General features: G+C 36.9%; 1 protein-coding gene and 1 long non-coding RNA gene across 9 annotated transcripts in view; both read left to right on the forward strand.

Moving 5' to 3' along the window:
• LOC138158349 (uncharacterized) overlaps positions 1 to 20,402 on the forward strand; it is a 1,179,890-nt gene that overhangs the window by 184,150 nt on the left and 975,338 nt on the right. The gene's annotated exons all lie outside the window — the stretch shown is intronic.
• The window catches only part of RBM33 (RNA binding motif protein 33), a 173,129-nt gene that overhangs the window by 60,207 nt on the left and 92,520 nt on the right, over positions 1 to 20,402 (forward strand). For 7 of the 8 annotated variants that reach the window (XM_069084429.1, XM_069084437.1, XM_069084446.1 and 4 more), the window contains 2 exons: positions 2,962 to 3,271; positions 18,559 to 18,617. In XM_069084429.1, the coding sequence (XP_068940530.1) occupies positions 2,962 to 3,271; positions 18,559 to 18,617 (369 nt within the window). The remainder of the gene's footprint in view (positions 1 to 2,961; positions 3,272 to 18,558; positions 18,618 to 20,402) is intronic. The other variant, XM_069084477.1, reaches the window with a different exon arrangement.

Consider the following 20,402-nt stretch of genomic DNA (forward strand, 5'->3'; position numbering starts at 1 on the left):
TATTTAGTGAAATTGGAGGCAGCATTTTAATAATAATTTCTTTTTTTTTTTTTTGGAGGGCAATTGGGGTTAAGTAACTTGCCCAAGGTTACACAGCTAGTTTTTTTGTGTGGGTGTGAAGTGTCTGAGGCTGGAACTGAACTCAGGTCCGTCTGACTCCGGGGCCTGCGCTTTACTCACTGCTTCACCTAGCTGCCCTTTTAATAATTATTTCTAAAGAATAGTTAGAATTTAAATGTAAAACAACCTTACTGTTGTATTTGGAGAAAAGGAATTTTATAAAATGGGACCAAATTAAGGAAATTTTGTGACATGGCAGTTATCCCTTGTTATATTTGGTCTTTATGTCTTTTATGAAAGGTATCATCAAATAGGATCTTTTAAAAAGTTTTTCATTGTGCTAATTATGTTTAATGTCATTTTGCTGGGCTTTCATTTTTGGGTTTGGAGAGCAATTTAGACTCCCCAACTCAACAATTTGTAAAGCCTGCTTTCTATAAATGTGTGACCCAGAGACTATAGAGTCAATTGAAATAAAAAGTTAAAAGGAAAGTAATGATTTCATTGTTAACTGCAGTCAGCGAAAGTATTAAGTATTTCCTTTGTAGCAAAATATTGTTCTGGGCACTCCAGGAGATCTGAAGTTTAGATAAGACCGTTGCTAAAGATGTGATCAGTCGGGGCAGTGTTATATGGTAGGGAAGCAAAAGAAGAGGTGGGTTCTAGTTCGAACTAGCTCTTCACTGGCCTCATGACCTAAAGCAAACCTCTTACAGGGTTCTGCCTGTTGTGTGGACAATTGAAACTGCATTAAAGTATTACATATTTTGTAAATATTAGTTCAAATTTTCAACATTATATACTATGGTTTTAGGAAAGAATACACAATCTGTGATCTGTTAATGTCATAAACATACATATGTCTACTTCTGGTGTGTTTTTTTTTTCTGTTGTATACCTATATATTATATAATTTCTATTACATAATAGTTAAGTCTGGAGTCTAGTTTGATTTTTACATTCCTACTGTTTAAGTTGGAAAAAGTCACTTAACTTCTTTGGGTCTTAGTTTTTTTATCTGTAAACTGAGTCCTGGCTGTTACTATCAGTCAACCACTTAGTAAATATTTATTACTTACTGGGTGACCTGCATTGCGATAAGTGCAGGGTATGGAGCAACGTACAAAGAAAGACAGAAACACTGATCCTGCTCTCTAGGAGTTCACATACTAATAGGGGATACGACAGGCCAGTAATTAGATACCAACATTGTAAATTCACTGTAGATAGAAAATAATTTCAGAGGGTAAGGCTCTGGTAGTGAGGATGGGAGATGTGGTGGGACTGGGAAAGATCTTCAGAAGGTGAGATTTGAGCTGGGTCTTGAATGAACCCAGGCAAGAGAGAAATTAGAAGTCCAGAGGGAAACCATTCCATGCACAGGGCACAGACAGTACAAACTCGTGGTACCAGGAGGTGGTGTCATGGATGAGGAGCAGCAAGTAGGCCAGTATAGCTGTATTATAAAATGTGTGCAGTGGAAAAAAAAAACCTCAAAAGATAAGAAGGGGAATTGCAAAAGACTTTGAATACCAAACAGAGGATTATATGTGTAATCCTGGAGGTAATGGGGAGCCATTACAGTTTATTGAAGATCATGATGGTTGGTTAAACTAACCAGCTGTACCAACAGCTACAGTAAGCATTTAAACTAATTTTTCATATAGATTAATGTCACTTCCTTCTTGTGTTTTGAAACAAGGACAGAAGCTAAGCATTTTTAATGTTTACATTTTTTAGGCTGTAGTGCTGCTTTTTGATTTTTAGTCATTGAATTTCCAAGAGCTTAAGTTAAAGTGAAATTAAATAAAAATTTTGACCTCTAGTATATTCAGTATACTTCCCTTTTCTAAATTTTTAGCATTCATACAGTTTGAAATTTAAAAAAACAAAAGATATTTATTTTTTTAACATGAGGAATTCATTTTAAGGATAGTGGAAGATTAACGATAACATTCAGAACATTCAGAATATCTAATAATGTGTATAAGATTGCATTGTTGTTAAGTCACCTCTAATGTGAAAATTAATGTGAAAACCAGACTATTTCTTTTCAGTTTGTTGCTCTTCCCAGTTCCAAGTTGTTTTTTTTTCCTACCGTATTTTCCTTTATTATATATTTATTTAAAAACAGCAGTCGTATAATTTGATGCAGAAAACCCTAGGCTGAGAGTGAGGAGTTTAACGGACAATACTGGTTATATGGTTTACAGGCCAATGTGACCTTGGGAAAGTCACTTTAATTTGTTTGTACCTCAGTTTCCTTCTCTATAAAACTTATTCAGTCTGCCTCATTTTGTTAGAATGAGAGAATGTGAACATCTTTAAAGAACAAAATCAATGTCTTTAATAAAATTTTTGTAATATTAGGGGGCTATTATAGGGGAAATGTAGCAAATTGGGTAGATAATTTGATAAAAATTTATTGCGCTACCCACCCAGGGTTTGAGCAAGACTTTGCAAACTTGAAACCTTTGGAAGTGCTTAGTCTAGAGTTATTTAAACTCTGAGGGTGCACTATGGGTGATGTAGTTCTTCCTTGGAATCCAAAGATGTTAACACAGGATTGTTTTGGTAAATGCTAATGGCAGCAGTCCTGGGTGACCTGGGATATTAGGCATTTTTGTCATTTCACTAGTTTTGGTCACATCTTTGTTTAGCAGAATGCTAAGAGGCTTACCTTTCTCTTAAATCCTCATGCTGAATGTTTACTTCACTTTAAACCAATAATCCCACCTTTTTACTATGAATGAATTTAATTGATTTAGATTTCAGAAATTGTCCAAGATATATTAGGCACATTTTCTAAGTGACAATACTTTACATTTAATCAGAATTCTGTAGTTTTCCCCTAAATCGATTTTTGACTTGTTTCGATTTATTTCTTACTTTGGTTTTCAGACTCACTCACCAAGGTTAATTCCACCACCTCAACCACAACCACAGCCACAACCACAACCTCCACCTCCACCACCTCCGCCACCACCTCCTCAACAGCAACCTATTAGAAGTCTATTCCAGCAGCAACAGCTACAGCCTCTGCTTCCCTTACAGCATCCGCACCATCCTTCTCCTCCTCAAGGAATGCATATGCCACCCCAAATGGAAACACCTAGGATAATGATGACCCCCCCACCAGTGACCCCTCAACAACCGAAGAACATACATATAAATCCACATTTCAAAGGGACAGTAGTAACCCCTGTGCAAGGTAAGACCTCTTGGAATCATCTTTTATTAAGGGAAGAGCAATGATTTAAAAAGTTAACTGTATGTGATGCATGTTTCACTATTTTTCATTTCATTAAGTTAAAAATCTGACAAAAAAACTGTCAGGTTACAGTAAATTTTCTGTTCTCTTAAGTTTCATAGAGAGTTTTTAGCGTGGGGTACTTTTAATTTTCAAATTAAAATGCTTTTTTTTTAATGTAGCTTTTTTTAGTGGTTACCTGGCTTTACTGTCAATTTTAAAGTATGTTTTCAGAGAATTGCTAAAGAAGGGCATAATTATTATGTTTGATTAATTTTGCTTTAGAAGTACTAGTGCTCTGCTTTTAACAATGACTTTTAGGCTTCTATTGGCCATATAGTATGCCATGTAGACCACATTGATTCTGATCTTGAGAAACAAAACTCATTTTTCAGTAATTGTATGTGAGTGATTATGGATACCAAAGCTTAGGGAAATAAATTTTGTTGCTGTATATAACTAAATATACAGTTCCTGTTCTTCATATTATCTTTATAAAAATTCATATCCATTTGTTTTGGAGGCTTAGCTACAACCTGTGGCAGAAGACCCATCTTGTGAGATAGAACTAGTTAATTAACATTTATTCTGAATTACGGAGTTACTAGTTCTTGCTGTGCAAAATGGTTTCAATTAGAAAAAGGATTTTCCTGTTGTTCATAGGAATTTTTGATAGTTCTTGTTGATATAGTAGCTGTGATGGCTTTTAGGGTATGCAGATCATCCACAGTGGCACTGACATAGACACGCAGGGAACAAGTTAAGTGATTCTGACAAATTTCTGACCAGTAATAAAATGTGAGAGGAAAGATAGTGACCAAAAATGAAACCATTTTTAAATAGCAGATTTTTACTTTAACACCTTGGAAAGAATGAAAATTTATATCCAACAGAGCCTGGCCTTTGTTTCAGATGAATTGGATGGCTCAAAGAAGGACTGTTGAACATGATGTTACTTTCAGTTGCTTTTGTGACTGTGGAATTGCATTAAGTCTAATTTGTCGTATCAATTTTACTTATGTCTGCATCTGTTAATATTATATATTTTCTTGTTTTAAAAAAGGAAAGTAGCTAAATGGTCAGGGGCAAGGCAAGTAAACTGACAGTTAGTTAGACACAAGCTTTTACGTTAGTCCACCAGAGAAGATTTCTAGAGCTCATTACGATTCAAGAAGTAGCCCAGGCTTCTGACAAGTATTTCAGAAGTCTTTTACAAGTAGCTAATTTTTTTATCAACTGGTAAATATTTTCTAGCCATTCTCATCGTTGTATAATACAGGTTAAAGCAGTGAACTATGATCATGGGTTAATAACAAAATGTCCATATTCTGTTGTTGATTTTGAAAAGAAGTTTAATACCACAGTTGTAGAATCCTACTGGTACATTTCTTTTCCTTGGATCTTCCCACTGCTGGCCTTCAGATAGACAGATGGACTTTATATATACTTTAGGACAGGATAAGATTGATTGGACTGAAGTTAATTTGGTCATTGTACTACAGATCTGCAAATTACCATCTTTGTTGTATGGGGCACTGAAAAGTTAAATAACTTGCATGTGGTCACACAGACAGTATGTACCATCTTTGAACTAGTTAACTAGTTAGCATTTAATGCCAAGTATCTTTTTTTTTTTTTAGAGTCTTCTGTGTATTTGAACTCAGGTTCTCCTGACTCCAGAGCCAGTGCTCTATTCACTGTGCCACCTAGCCGCCCTCTGTATTTATTGTTTTACAGTAGAAAGCCCAACACAGATCATTATAACTGCCAAATAGTCAGCTCTGCAAAATAGTGTATATAGTGCTTGAGTACAAATGAGAGACAGTTTTTTAAAAATAAATACTTAAACACAAATTTATGGTCCTATAAAAGAGCATTTTAACTTGATGGTCTAAGTTGATCTGCCTCCTTGGACCCACAGTTATTGTTGTTTGTTATTTTCTCCAAAACCAACTGAGTTATCAGTTCCACTGTGTGAATAATGGATCACAATAAATGAGTCCCTTTTTCTAAGAGCTTTTCCTGGCTCCCCAACAAACATGATCTGGCCTGGATAAAAAGACAACAGGAATTTCGGTTTTTTTGTTTTTTTTTTTGGAGGTGGGAGGGAAGGGCAGTTGGGATTAAGTGACTTGCCCAAGGTCACACAGCTGGTAAGTGTTAAGTGTCTGAGGCCAGATCTGAATTCAGGTGCTCCTGACTCCAGGGCTGGCGCTCTACTCACTGTACCACTTAGCCTCCCTGACAACAGAAATTTCTTGAAGGTCAGTGGTCCAAATGCTAAATATGGTTAAGTATTGTACACGATTCACTGATTCCTTTTTTAGTTAGGATGTACTTAGATTGCTTTCTTCAATTCATCATACAGGACAAACATGAAAGCTTCACCCATGCCTCTGAGAACATTGAACCAGGCACCCTTGAAGAAAGCTTTGCCACCCTCATCTTTAGCAGTCTTCTTCCAGAAGCCTATTGTCCCAGCATACATAACATCAGTTCCTTTTAATGCCAAGTGTCTTACAAACTGGTTTCCTTGGGCCAGTGTGGAGTTGAATAGCATTACACATCTGGTCCTGTTAAATGTTTTTTGTTGGCATGAGGAAGATGATAAATGCCTGGGTGGAATTCTCCCATTGACCGAATTGACTGTTGAATATCATAAACACAGAAATGAAATATATTATAAGTATTAAGTGCATTGCAAATCCATTTAGTTTATTTATCCATTACATTCTATCCTACATTTGCCACATCTAGTATTATACGTGATTAAAGACATTTAAATACATTTCATTATAAATGCAGCAGCACTGATTGTGGATAACACACAAACACAACATAAACTTAACAGTATAAACAGTAGAATGTTGACACAGATGTCCTTTATGTTCCCTCTTCCTTCCTGTCATACTTACATCAAAGATATCTGCAGAAACATTCCCTAGCAACATACTCTTTGATATAATGATACGTCTCCTGCTTGTGCTATGAACAAGACACACTATTTCTTTCAATCTTTCATCTGTCTCAGTCAGTTGCGTCCATACCATCTCAAGGCATCTTCTGCCTCTTCCTGCCAGCCTAATCTCCCAGGTGGGTTGTGAAGAACGTCTGGTACAAAGAATAACAACATTCTCTTGGACTTCAGGACTCTCGTCTTCTGCTGTGCTTGTCCTTTGATGGTAGAGGAATGGTGCCCTCCACTCAGTGATAAACATTCTCACATATGGTCATACTTTTCACATCTCGGGGACACTGAACTCCTATAGATCATCATCTAAACCTCCCTCAACATCCCCTACTACCTGATTCCTCGTTCCCATCCCCCTCAACCCTCCCAGGTCAAAGTCTCATCCTAACTCCACCTAGTCCTTCCATTGTGCCCCCTGGAATGCCTATTCCATAGGCAACAAACTTACCTTCATTTAAAATCTTTTCCTCTCCCACTACTTCTGTCTACTAGTTCTTACTGAAACCTGGATTTCCCCTGATGACACAACCTCTCTGAGTAACTCTTTCCAGTACTGGCTTCACCATCACTCATTCTCCTTAGCTCATTGTTTGAAGGGGGGAGTTGAAATACTCTACTCCCCATTGGCACTTCCAGGTTCTCTCATTTCCTCCATCAATCATCTTCCTTTAAGGTTCATGCTATTAATATCTACCACCCAATCAAAATTTTGATAGCCATTGTACAGATGCCTAGGTCAGTCCCTTGCCTTCTTTCCTTAACTTTGACACCTGTCTTATGACTTTTGTTTTCTCTCCAACTCCTGCTCTAATACTAGGGGACTTTAGTATATGTCTTGATTCTCCCTCAAATACCCTCATCACTCAGTTCCTCAGCCTACTCTTCTTCCATGAGCTTCTCCTCTACCCCCCACACAAAGATGGTCATACCCTTGATCTTCCCCTCCTCTGTGTTCAAGAAAGTATCACTTTGTGCTGAAAAATTCTGAAATCCCCTCATCCAACCATAATTTATTGACTTTTCACCTCTCCCTACCTGACCTTACATAATCCTACTTTTCATTCACAGTGTGACCTACAATCCCTTGACCTCTCAGTTCTCTTCTAAGTCATCTCTTTTATACTCCTCGGGTGAACCAGTTCAACTCTACATTCCCCACCCCTTTAATCATATCACTGATTACACCCAGTCAAGCCTCAGCCTTGGATCACTTCTTATCTACACATTTGCTGCTAAAGGAAGCTGGAGAAAATCATGCAACTGTTCTAAGTCTACTACAGATTTATGTGACATAATCTCAACTGGGCCCTCATTGTTGCTGAGTAGTCTTACTATACCTCCCTAATTATCTTACTCTCCACAGCGGCTTTCTAAATGTTTTCTGTCCCTCCTTAAACCTCTCATGCCTCCTCCTGTCCCCCTACTCTCTTAGCTGAAAACCTTGCCTCATATTTTACAGAAAAAAATTAAAAGTCATTGGCCCTGAGCTCCCTCTTCTCCACTTTTACTCGTCTCCTATCTCAGATGCCTTCTGCCCCTATCTCCTCTTTCACTTTGCCTGGGGTGGTGAAATGACCTTATATCTTCCCAAGGCTGTTTTCAAAAATCAATCCCATTCCATCCTGTCTCTTCCACCAGATTGTCCCCTCTGTCACCTCCACTCTTTCCACTTATTTCCAGTCTTTCCCTTTCAACTGGTTCATTTTCTGCTGCCCTACAAACATGCCCATGTCTCTCTGTTGACTATCTTCAGTTTAATCCATTTATATCATGTTTGTATATTGTTGTTTGCATTAGTCTGTGAGTCTTTGAGAACAGTGATTGTCTTTTATCTTTCCTTGTTTCCCTAGTGCTACACACAGTGCCTGCCACGTGGTAGGGGCTGAATACCTTTGTTTGACTGGCTGCCATCTAGCCCATTGTGCTTAAATCAAGTGACTGTATGGGTGGCCAGTAGCAAAAGATCACCTGGGAGTATATACAAGAAAACTGGGCATCTTCAAATTACTTTGCTCCTCAAAGGCCTCCTTGTTAATCTTTTCCATGTTATGAGGTCAAGATCTTATCTGATTAGGGATTAGACTTTGAACCTAGATAGACCAAACATGGCTCATAGGTAGTCGTTTGTAGTGTTTTCTGCCCTCATGAACAATGCCAGAGTTAATTTTCTGTAGCCTCAGCCTGATTTTCGTGCCCCTCCAGGGCTGGTGAGTTTACATTCTGTGATTGTAGTTGTCTTCTGATCCTACTCTTGTTCCCTCCACAGTTTATTGACAGCAGTAATCATTAGCCAACCCCACCCCCAAATCTTGGGGGTTTTGTTCCTCCCAGGGCCATCGCCACCTTCTGCCCAGTCTCTTCCCATCTGTGGGAATGTGTTTTTCTTGCAATTGCAAAGGATAGGTGGAAAAGCTGCAGGGCACTAGAAACTATTGTCAGTGCCCTAATCCCTTCTGTTCTTCCCACATAACTTTATTTTACATTTCTGGTTTTAGAAATTGGCTAAATAAATTCCACCTTGGTAACAGTTTTTCTTAGGTTTTAATTCTTGTTTAGCTTATAGGGAAAGTAACATGGTACCGTGCCTAGAGAAATGACTTAACAGTTATGAAGCCTCTCTGGGTGCAGATCCCACCCTGGCACATAATAACCCTGGCAAATCACTCAACCTTGCATGAGGCAATTCTGTAAGACTGTAATTTTCAGAATAGTTGCCTACCTGCATAGGTAGAGGGAATTTTCTCTCCAGAAAGGCCCTACATCAATGAAGTTACATATCAGAATCAAAGCAAATAAAGATTTTTGACTGTATAACTCCTCTTTCTGCTTTTTGCCACTTCCATTCCTATCTACTTAGCACAGGGCCATACATGTAATAAGTATTTAATAAATGATTGGGTGTTGAATGCATTTTATGTGGTTGTGCCTTAAAAGAATCATGTGTTTTGAACAGGTAGGCTTTTTATGAGCATGTTTACTTGAGAGGAAAAGTACGTTACTTTTCTAGTTATTTATGCTTTATAGACTTCTTAAGAGAACATGTCTGGAGCACACTGAAGATTAAATACATGGGGCACAAGGTAAAAAGACAGGATTCACTGGAAAAGATTGATGTTAGGAAAGATTGAAGGCAAAAGGAGAAGGGGATGGCAGAGGATAAGATAGTATCATGCAAGCCACGAACCTGAGCTTGGACAGACTTCAGGAGATAGTGGAAGATATAAAGGCCCGGTGTACTATAGTCTGTGAGGTCTTGAAGAGTCAGACATGACTGAAAAACTGAATGACAGAAGTTTCGAGATGCCTCTGATGAATCCATTTGGAAATATCTAATAGTTGGTGATATAGCACTGAAGGTCAAGTATTATACAGGTGTTAGATATACAAATCTGGGAATCATCTCCATGAAAATGATAACTGAACCTATCAGAGCTGCTGAAATCACAAAAAGAGGACAAAAGGACCCCCAGGATAAAACATTTTGAAATCCATAATTAGGGGTGGGTTAGACATGGATGATGCTGTGGGATAGGAGATTGGGGAAGAGTGGCCAGATGGTAGGAAGAATACCAAGTCAGGAAAAAGTATTTAATTGGAAAGTTTGTTCAGTAGTATCAAATGCTGTAATTCTTTCATATTGAAGTCATTAACTTACTGATGATATTTGGGATCTCAGTCACTCTAGACTTTGTTGTCTATGCTACAGGTATGTTAATCGTAGGAACGCCTTTATTGACTCTCAAAAGACATTAATATGCCATGTATAGGGTTATATCAGCATTAGGATATACATTTTATTGGTAGTCTATTGTATTGTTTGACAAGTTTGGAGCTTGCCTTGAAGAAGGGGTGTTGTCTGGAAATATTTTCTGACTGTTGTTTTATATGAGGTAATCTTACTGAGTCAACCTCTATAACAGTGTCCCAAACTTTCGTTGTCTATAATACATCACAGTAGTTAATATTCACAATAATGGACTTGAATCATTCACAAAATGTTATCTTACCTTCTCTATATTTTATTTCAGAAGGTAAGGGCAGGACAGGGAGAAAGGCTGAACTTGCCCAAGTATATATGGAAGAAATGAATGCTAGAGGAGACATAAATCTAAAATTATGCAGCTTAAATGTCACCTTCTTTCTTAGTCCACTCTGACATTGGTGCATGCCCTCTGTTATCCCCAATTTAGACTGTGTGTGTCTTGTTTGTATGTATTTGTTTTCATGTTGTCTCCTCCATTAGATTGTGAACTTCCTCAAGCAAGGGCTGCTTTTGCCTTATTTGGGGGTATCTATAGCACTAGCACAGTTCCTGGTACATAGTAAGGCTTAATAAATGTGTGTTGACTTGTTTATTTGATTAAAAAGTTTGATTTTTAGAGTATGTCAAAGAAGGCAAAGAAATAAAAGCCACTGAAGAGTTATTGACAAGTATTGATACGTATATCTGAATTCTTGTCTATAAAATCACCATAAGAATGTTCTATGTGCAATCTTAGTTTGGGGGGGAGGGGGATGGCTAGGTGAATTGAACACCAGCCCTGGAGTCAGGAGAACCTGACTTCAAATCCAGCCTCAGACACTTAACACTTACTATCTATGTGACATTGGGCAAATCACCACTGTGGTGGACCATCTATTTATTTATGGGCGTCTACGCAGCTGATTATGCAAAATATCCCTCTATTATTTGTTGATTTTAAGAAAATGTTTGATTCAGTAAAACGTAACCTTAAGAACTCTCCTTATAGAATTTGCTTCTCTTTTGCACATTTGATTTATTTAAAATTCCATGACGCTCTTGACTGTAGAGATAACTCAAGTGCTCTGGGCAGTTTTGTTATAATCCAGGGTATCAGACAGGAAAGTATGTTTTCCAAAAGATGTTGCCCAGTGTCGTGTAGAACACATGATAAAAAAGACTACCTACTCTGTGTCAGGCACTGGGCTAGATACTGAAGCTGCTACTACAAAGAATCAGACAATCTCAACTTACATTAAGATTGCCTTCAAATGAGAGAGAGCAGTACATATTAAAAATGTGTATATGTAACAAATATAAAGTTAATATATAGAAATTTTTACAAAGTAGTTAAATACAAATGAACTCCACTAACTCCCTGTTCACTCTAGGATCAAATACAAAATTGTCTGTTTGGCTTAAAAAGCCTGTCATAAACTAGCATCTTCTACCTTTCCAGCCTTCTTACACTTTTTTATCCTCCATATACTTTGTGATCCAGTGATACTGGTCTCCTTGCTATCCCTTCAACACAGTACTCTCATCACTCTACTTCATACATATTGATTGGCCTTTCTCTGTACCTGGAATTTCTCTCCTTCCTAATAGTCTTTTGGCTTCCTTGAAGTTCCAGGTAAAAATCCTATTTTTTACAAGAAGACTTTCCCCACCTACCTTAATGCTAGGGCATTAGGTAGTGCTCTGTCGTTATCTTTGATTCAACTTGTATATCTGTCTATCTTGTTTGTACATAGTTGTTTGCATGTTGTCTCCTCCATTAATCTGTGAGTTCCTTGAGAGCAGGGACTGCTTTGTTTTTTGTTGGTGTGTTTTACGTTTCTTTGTATCCTAAGAGCTTATAAGGCACAGTGCATGGCTCATAGGAAAGTACTTAGTAAATGCTTATTGACTTGACTACAAAGTAGTTGAGAAAGGGCACTAGCATTTGAAGGGATCAGAAAAGACTTCTTGCAGAAAATGGTACCTGAACTGTGTCTTAGAGAATTTACTTCCGAAGTGAAGGTAAAATACACAGTATTGTAAAATAGCTTGTTTTTATATAGTATGACTGTAGCAAAGTGAATGGGAAAAATGTGTGGTTTGTTATATTAACCCTAGTTTCAACATTTAATTAGCCATGTGACCATGAGCAAATCACTTTTTTTTAAATCTGTAAAATACGGATAAAACTTGTGTTTTGTACTTTGCAAAGCTTTTATGAAGACAGTACTCTGTAGATCTGAAAGTGCCATGTTAACTTGAGTTTGTGTCCTTGGGCTCATAGTTTGGACAAATATTTCTGATAGTCATTGAGCTCTGACTAGAATTAAGTGGGAGGTGAAGATTGAGCTGGATTCCTGCTTAGAAAATCATGTTGTTATTTTCAGTAGTTTTGAACTGTTTTTGTTGTAAAACAATGTTGTCTTGATCATTTGTATTGTCTTGGTGACACCAAGTGATTGCGAATTGAAGAATATTTTAATCTTTGAAGAATTAAGCTCATAAATGATGTAAAAATGCATATTGGGTATGTGCATGTCATTGATATTTGCCAGTTGTCTTTTGTACTTTCCTCTCGGGGTTGTTGTGAGGATTAAATTAGATAATATTTGTAAAGTACTTAGCATAGTGCCTGGCACATAGTAGGTTTTAATAATTGCTTGTTCTCTCTCTTTTCTCTCGCAAGAGGGATTGGGAAGGAAAGGTACGATTGATTTTCACTGCTACTGTTGTGGTTTCATGGTGTATTGTGGTGGCACCATCTCAAGTCAGAGTCAGACTATCTCTAATCCACATATAGGCATTTATTGAGGATTGATGCCCCTCAGAAGCAAGCTAGGTTCCAGGAGGAACCAACAACTTAGTTAAGACAACACAGACAAATTTATAGTGTAATGAATGATGCTGATTGCATAAGAGAAATTATAAATATTAAAAGGACAGGAGGGATTTTTTAAGGGATTAGGTAATGAGGAGGATTCCCTTCTATGGTGGTCAGTGGTCAAACATCCTGGTCATACTGCCCTCCGATTGGCTCGCTATTGTGGTTCTGTCTGGTCAAGATGGATAGTTTGGTGTTATGGTCCTGTCTTGGGCCAAATGGATGTTATGGTTGTGATTGAATACAAGGACACAAGTGTTCAAACATATACACACACACATACATACACACACATAATATATTGGATTGGATCTGGGAGCAATGGCTAGCTAGGAGCAATGGCTGTATTGAGTCTGAGGGCCTGTGGTGTGGTTAAAGTCAGATTGTGTAGTTAAGTCAGGACATGTCTGCTGTTCAGTGGAAGGAAGTTAGAATACTGGGGCTGGGGGCAACATTATTATGATTCCAGCAGTATAATCAGTCAGGGACTTGTAATATGAATAGGGAAATACACCTTCATTTTTATGTGGCTCCTTTTTCATGGGGTTTATTGTGTCTAGGTAGTAGTGTTGAGATTATTTCAGATTTATATAGGTGCCTGTAAATGTCTGACACTCACATTACTGTTAAGACTTGAGAGGAAAAACCCAGAATCCTCAAAACTGTATATTTAATTATACTTTTCACCTGAGTTTTTCCTGGTTGTCCACTTTCTATACTGTCCTCGATATATAGGCCAGTTTGATTACATATAATAGCACCATTCTCTTTTTATGATTCCTTAATCATGTTAATTAACTTAAGGTTTGGTAGGAATGTTGATCAAATCCCCAAGATGCTTTCATTATGGAATACGTGCCCTGATTTCATTCTTTTTCTCTTCTGTAAAGGAAAAAAAAAATCTATACCAAATGTACCTACTTCCTCTCTTCTCACCCTTCGAGATTTGGCTTCCAAATTCATCACTCAACTGAAATTTCTTTTTGAACTTTGGAATGGTCTTTTAATTGCCAAGTCTAGTGGTTTCTTGTTGGTCTTCATCCTCCTTGATTCCTCTCTGTAGCATTTGCCTTGTCTCTGTAGCATTTGCCTTGTCTCTGTAGCATTTGATCTTCTTCCCCTCGTGGAGACTCTTTACTGGGTTTTATGGCCCTGATCTTTCTTGGTTGACCCGTCTTATTGCCTATGTGGTTACTCCTCAGTTCTCTTTGCTGGTTTATCATCCAATGATGACTTCATATTGTAGGTGTTTCCTAGTCCTGTCCTGGACCTTAATCTCTTTTCATCTCTTACTTGACAACATCAGTTTTCATCAGTATAATTTAATTATCATCCCCATGTAGTAGCCTACTGGTCTGTATTTCCCAGTCAGTCTTTTGAGCTCCATTCTCTTGTTACCAAGTGCCTATTGGACATTTCTTAAAAAATATTTTATTTGTTGTAATTAAAAATCATCCTCGCCTCCCCCCTCTCAACCCCCAATTTAGAACACAGGAGAAAAAAAACCAATTATGAAAATGTAGAGTCTTTCAAAACAAATTCCTGTCCAAAAATTCTTTGTGTCATTCTGTATTCTGAGTCCTTTACTTTTCTATCAGGAGGTGAGTAGAATATTTCCTCATTAGTACCCTGGAATCCAACCACTCCTCCCTCCTTGGTCATTATGATGATAAGAGTTTAGTACAATAATATTCTATCACATTTATGTACCACAAGTTTTCATCCATGTCCTGACTTCTGGGCATCTTCTCAGATTCCTATTCTTTACTACCTCAAAAAGAGCTGTAAACATTTTTGTGGATCTGTAGAGTTTGTTTTGTTTAGAATTTATCCTTCCCTTAACTTATCTTCCCTCTAATTCTTCCTATCCCGTTTTTCCTTCCCTTCCTATGTCCCTACTGAATAAAATATATTTCTTTGTGTGTGTCTGTTTGTCTGTGTGTGTGTATGTGTGTGTGTGTGTTCTTTGACCACTTCAGGTGAGAGAGTTTGTGTCAACCACTCCTCCCTCTACCTTCTTCTCCATGTGTGTACTGAATATGTGAGATAATTTTAACTCCATCTCTCATCCCCCTACACACAGTGTGTTTATTCCTTTTTCACTTATCTTACCATTCTTTTCTTAAGATTATCAAACCATAACAGAACCACTTCCAGCCCTTGTCTTGTTGGACTCTTATCTATGAATCAAGATGACGGTAATAGATTTAGAGGGGACATATATTATCTCCCCATATTTGAATGTAAACTGTTTTTTCTTGTTTTATCACAATTCATTCATGTGTGATCCTGACTATGGATCCTTGGTACTTGAATTCTTTCTTTCTGGCTGCTTGGAGTATTTTTTTCTTTGACTCAGAAGCTCTGGTTTGGGGCTATGACATTCCTGGGCGTTTTCATTTGGGGTGGTCAGTGGATTCTTTCTATTTCTACTTTGCCCTCTAGTTTTGGAGATGTGGGAAATTTTCTTTCAAGATTTCTTGAAATACGATGTCCAGGCTTTTTATTTTTTTTTGGTCATGATATTCAGATAGTCCAGTGATCCTTAAATTTTTCTCCTTGATCTGTTTTCTAGGTCAGTTGCTTTCATTATGAAATACTTTACATATTTTTCTGTTTCTTTTGGCCTTGACTTTGTTTTAATATTTCTTGTTGTCTTATCAAGTCATTATTTTCTATTTGGTGATTTTGAATTTTCAGGGTATTTGTTGCTTAGGTAAGGTTTTATACCTCTTATGGCAAGCTCTTTCTAATTCTTCCATGGTTCTTCTCTAATTTTTTTTTTTTGGCAAGTACTCAATCTATTTATAAAAATATTTTAAGTCTCTTTTTTTAAAAACTCTTGCTATGACGGAGTTTTTGGTTTTTTTTGCTTGCCTATCTTTCCATCCTACTTCTTGGTTTTGGACTTGGATGTTTGGGGATAGGCTTTATGACCCTTCTGGAGGGAATGTTTGTGTTGGTCCTTTTGCTACTACTCTTTTGGGGTATTGAGTATTGGGTTAGTCATGGATCTCTGGGAGAAATTGGGGGCCGACAAGCTTTCAGTGCTCCCAAAGTGATCTGATTTCAGAGCAAAGTGTCATATAGCTGATCCTGTACCCTCCCCACCCCCTAAAACTCCCCCAAGCTCCACAGGTTCCTTGAAGGAATAGAATGCTGCTGGACTCTACCTCTTATCAGCTAAATGGAAATCTTTTTTGGTTCAAAATAGCAAAATTTTAGATTCTCCTTTGGTCTGGGATTTCTGTCTTGTTTATTTCTTTGCAAACTGGCCTAGAGACTAGAAATGAGAACCTAATGTGCCCTTGAAAGACTGAACCACATCACTGCCCTTGGTGAATTCTGACCTTTCTTACTTAACTCTGTGCCTTCCTACCTAAGTAGCACCACTCCCCTGCACAGATCCCTTTCTCTATCTGGCCTGGATCGAGAACTGGGTAGAATGTAATAAAACTCCCAGTTCATACCTGTTCTCATCACAGTGCGCCCCACCCCCCACCCCCATGGGTCTGGAACTCCCATTTGTCCTGCTACACAGCTTCTCCCTAATGCTGGAGTGCTGCCTGCACAACATGCTTCTGGCTGACTCTGTACCCAGTGTCTTCAGACCTTCCTGGTGTCTCCCTTTGCTGAGCTGGACTGGACAAAGAACCCATTGTGAGTTTTTCTGGATTATCCTTTGAGGATTCTGTTTCTATCTGGTGCAGACAGTACCCTACTTTATGACTTCCTATCACTTCACTATCTTTTAAACTTTTTTCCTATTGGGCATATCAAACCAGAACTTACATAGGCCACTTGAGTTTAACATGTACCATTTAGAGCTCTTTATCGTTCTCCCTCAAACACACAAACCTGACCTTTTCCCAGTTTACCTGTTTCTGTTGAGGGAACCACCAGCCTTTTAATCACCAAAATTTGCCACTTTAGCATTATTATCCTTGACTCCTAATTCTACCTCACCCAGCATGTGCAGCTAGATGCCAAAATTTTGTTGCTTCTCCTCTTGGGTATATCTCCATTTTATTATTTGAATAGCCACCACTTTTCTCGTGCAGTGGCCTCCTTAATGACTTTTCTTGGCCTCCGTGCCTCTTCATTTGAGTCTATCCTCCACATTATTTGTTAACATGATTTGTTAAGCTAAGTTAAGATCATGCCCTTCCCCAGTTTAATAAACTCCAGTGTCTCCTTATTGCCTATAAAAACCTGACTTAAAGCTCTTCATAATCTGACTGCAACCTGACTTTCTATCTTCATTGCACAGGATTCCCCTCCCAACGCTCTGTGATCAAGCTAGACTGAAATTTTTTCTGTTCTTGACACATTGCCATCCATCTCCCGTTTCATGTCTTTCTGCTGAATTTCCTTCATGCCTGGAATATGCATCTTCCTCACCTTGTAGAATCATTTACTTTCTTCATGACTCAGCTGAAGCTTGACCTTCTATTTTCCCTCCTCCCTCCTCCCTATAGCTGCTGGTGCCTCCCTACACTATCTTGTATTTTTTTTTATTCTAGATATACTTATTATTTATGAATATGTTGTCTCCCCTGAGAGAATGTACATTTTTTTTGGGTGGCAAGGATTATTTCAATTTTTTCTTTGGTTGCCCTGTGTCAAGCATAGTTCTTGGCTCATTTATAAATTGCTTGATCGTTGATTGGGCCTTGAGCCTTTGCTGCCTTTTTCTCTGACATCTGCAGCTTGTTAGCATGACCCTCTTGCCCTACCTCCCTTTCTCACCCAACTACCACCCCTATACCCCTTTAAACTTTTTCTGGTAGCAAGTCTTCTTGTTTTTTTTTTTAAAGGAGGGAGCCTTTCTTTGAGTCATTTTCAAAGATTGGCTTGACTAGCCCAGTAGCACTTTTTAAGTTTGAACTATGAAATCTTGTTGAATAAGAAGTTTGATGTGTTGAATTCCATGAGTAGCTGAGGTGGGGAGGTCATTTATTAATTTAAAAATTAATTTTTTTCCTCTCATACTCTCAATCATTGTATTCTTTGGATTTATTTTCTCCTAATTTTCTGATGTCTGCAAACACAACTACCACTTGCTATGTGAAATTTAGAGTAGAACTTGTTTGCAAAATTCCACGTGTAATTTCATTTTGTTTTGTTTTTATAAAACCACAATGTTTAAGCTCCAGAGAATTTTTTTAAAGCACATTAGTATGTAACCCACTTAGTACCAGTTTATGAAATTAGCCTATTTTAAATGGAGTGGTTAAAATGACTTTTATGATACGTCTTTCTAATCAGTAAACTTCCATGTAAAAATCATTTCTGTTGTAGTTTCATTTCACTTGTAACTTGCACTTAGATTTTTGTGTGGATGGGAGCACCAGAATTGAAAATTCTTCTAGATTCTTTTAGCTATACTTACTAGAAAAATAGACAGGAAATGATGCATCTCCTGAAGAAAAATGAAATCTATAAATATTTAACTAGTAAAATCTAAATTTCTTATTACCATTTGAAATATTGGTTGGCTTTCTTTTAAATTTAAAAAAAAGGGGGGGTGTCGGGGTATTCAAGAATTTGCTGTAAGCCTCAACTTCTTACCTATTTGGTAAATTGCATTATTTCTTTTTGTACCATTGTTAATCAAAACAAATTCACAATGAAGGGTGTTTTTCTTCTTTTAGTGCCCTTGTTACCAGTACCCAGCCAGCCCAGACCTGCTGTAGGACCCCAGAGATTCCCAGTGAGTAGCAGCTGGTCCTTCTGCTGTGATATGGATAAGCATACATTTGCAAAGAAATATTAATATAGCAAATAAAAGTGGCTCCATCTAAATATAATTTTTAAGGATTTGTAAATATTGACAATAATCTGTGCAGTTGAAAATGTTTGTTAAAAGCTTAAGGTCAATGGATTTTTGAGAGCAGAATTAATTTTGTTTAACTGTAAAATTGTTGGATCAGTCACCAGTGGGAAGTTCAAACGCATTTTAGTTTAAAGAATATGGATTTTTATTTTATTATTGTCTCCTTGTATTAAGTGCAAAGATCCTTCCATTATTAAAAGTTGTATATGTGTGTATATACATACACACATATATGTGAAATTTAACAAATTTTTTTAAACAAAAGAAGGTGCTTAGCCACTTGATTTAAGAGCATTTCAAAAAAATAATTTTAAAAATATATTTCAGAACTTTTCCTTATTTTCTTTCATTTTTCTGACTTAATTGGCTTGTTGGAAAAATATTTCCTTGAGTTTGTTCTTAAAGCTTTTGTTATAGTTGTAATTATGAGTTCATAAAACAAGTAAGAACATGTAGATATGTAGTTATATTGAACAGAAAATAATCCTAAAATATGAAGAATGACCTTTTAAATACTTAAATTGCAAAAGTCCACAGAAAATGGAAATAGACTTACTTCTGTCCGTAAATATATCAAAAGTGGATTCAGCTATCTAGTGCTTTTTAAACCATAAAGTGCTATGTAAATATGAGTTATTTTTCAATATACTTACTGTTTTATTATTTATTATTCTTAACTAGCTATTATTACTCAAGTAAGCACCCTTTTGGTGACTTAGAGGATTGTTTTCTATACTAATATTTGTGAAATACTGAAAAATTTGTAAATATTTCAAATAATGAAAATAAACAAAGAACAAAGGATTTGTTTTTCCTTCAGATAATTTATTAACTATAAATTAGTGAATTATATGATTTTGGAGTAAGCATTTCTGTTCTTTAAATTGCAGAATATGTTTGTTTTGATGAGTAGGTTTGAAAGCTAGCTTATTGAAAAGCAGAAATATTTTGAATACTTTTAAAACACTTTACAACATTCTGTGTGAAAAAATCTCAAGGTCTATGTCTAAACTGTTGTTGAACTAGCTTTCATGTTTATTTCATTTTCATTACAGCAATAATAACCTGATATGAGCTGTAATTCGAAATGGACAGGAAATTGTAAACAGGGAATAGACATAAGTCAGTACTGTCATTGATAGCCTTCTAAAAATGTCTACAGCAACTATAAAATTAGAATATTCACTTTCAGTTTTCATTTGTATTTTTTCCAAATGTACTTCACTAAATTTATGTGATAATTTGGAGGGGAAAAACTCAGATAAGACTTAGAGTACAATACAGTTAATATTTTACATTTTGTGAGAAATTTAGCTTTTCTTTGATTATTGTATTCTGAATATGAGAATTGTCCTTTTCCAAAAAAGCATTCTCAGAAACAATGCTAATTGTTTCTGGGTTTTGATGTGCTTCCCTCCAGTGATTTAGAGAATTAAGTGATAATAAACTTCAGTGTCTGTTTGGCGACATTTAATAATATTTAGGAGGTATTGACTCTCTCAACTTTAGTTTCTTAAGCATGAAAATCTGTCTTCAGTTAAAGTCAGACATGATTTCTGTCTTAAAGGACATTGCTCTACTTTACTCTGTAGCCTATCTTCTTAAAGTAATTATATCTGATACCTGTGTCATTCTATTGAAGGCATTTTCAAAGTGATATTT

Source organism: Petaurus breviceps, unplaced genomic scaffold, assembly GCF_028583685.1.
Source record: "Petaurus breviceps papuanus isolate PSGF00001 unplaced genomic scaffold, PetGlider_PUasm1.0 115, whole genome shotgun sequence".
NCBI classification, from domain to species: domain Eukaryota; kingdom Metazoa; phylum Chordata; class Mammalia; order Diprotodontia; family Petauridae; genus Petaurus; species Petaurus breviceps.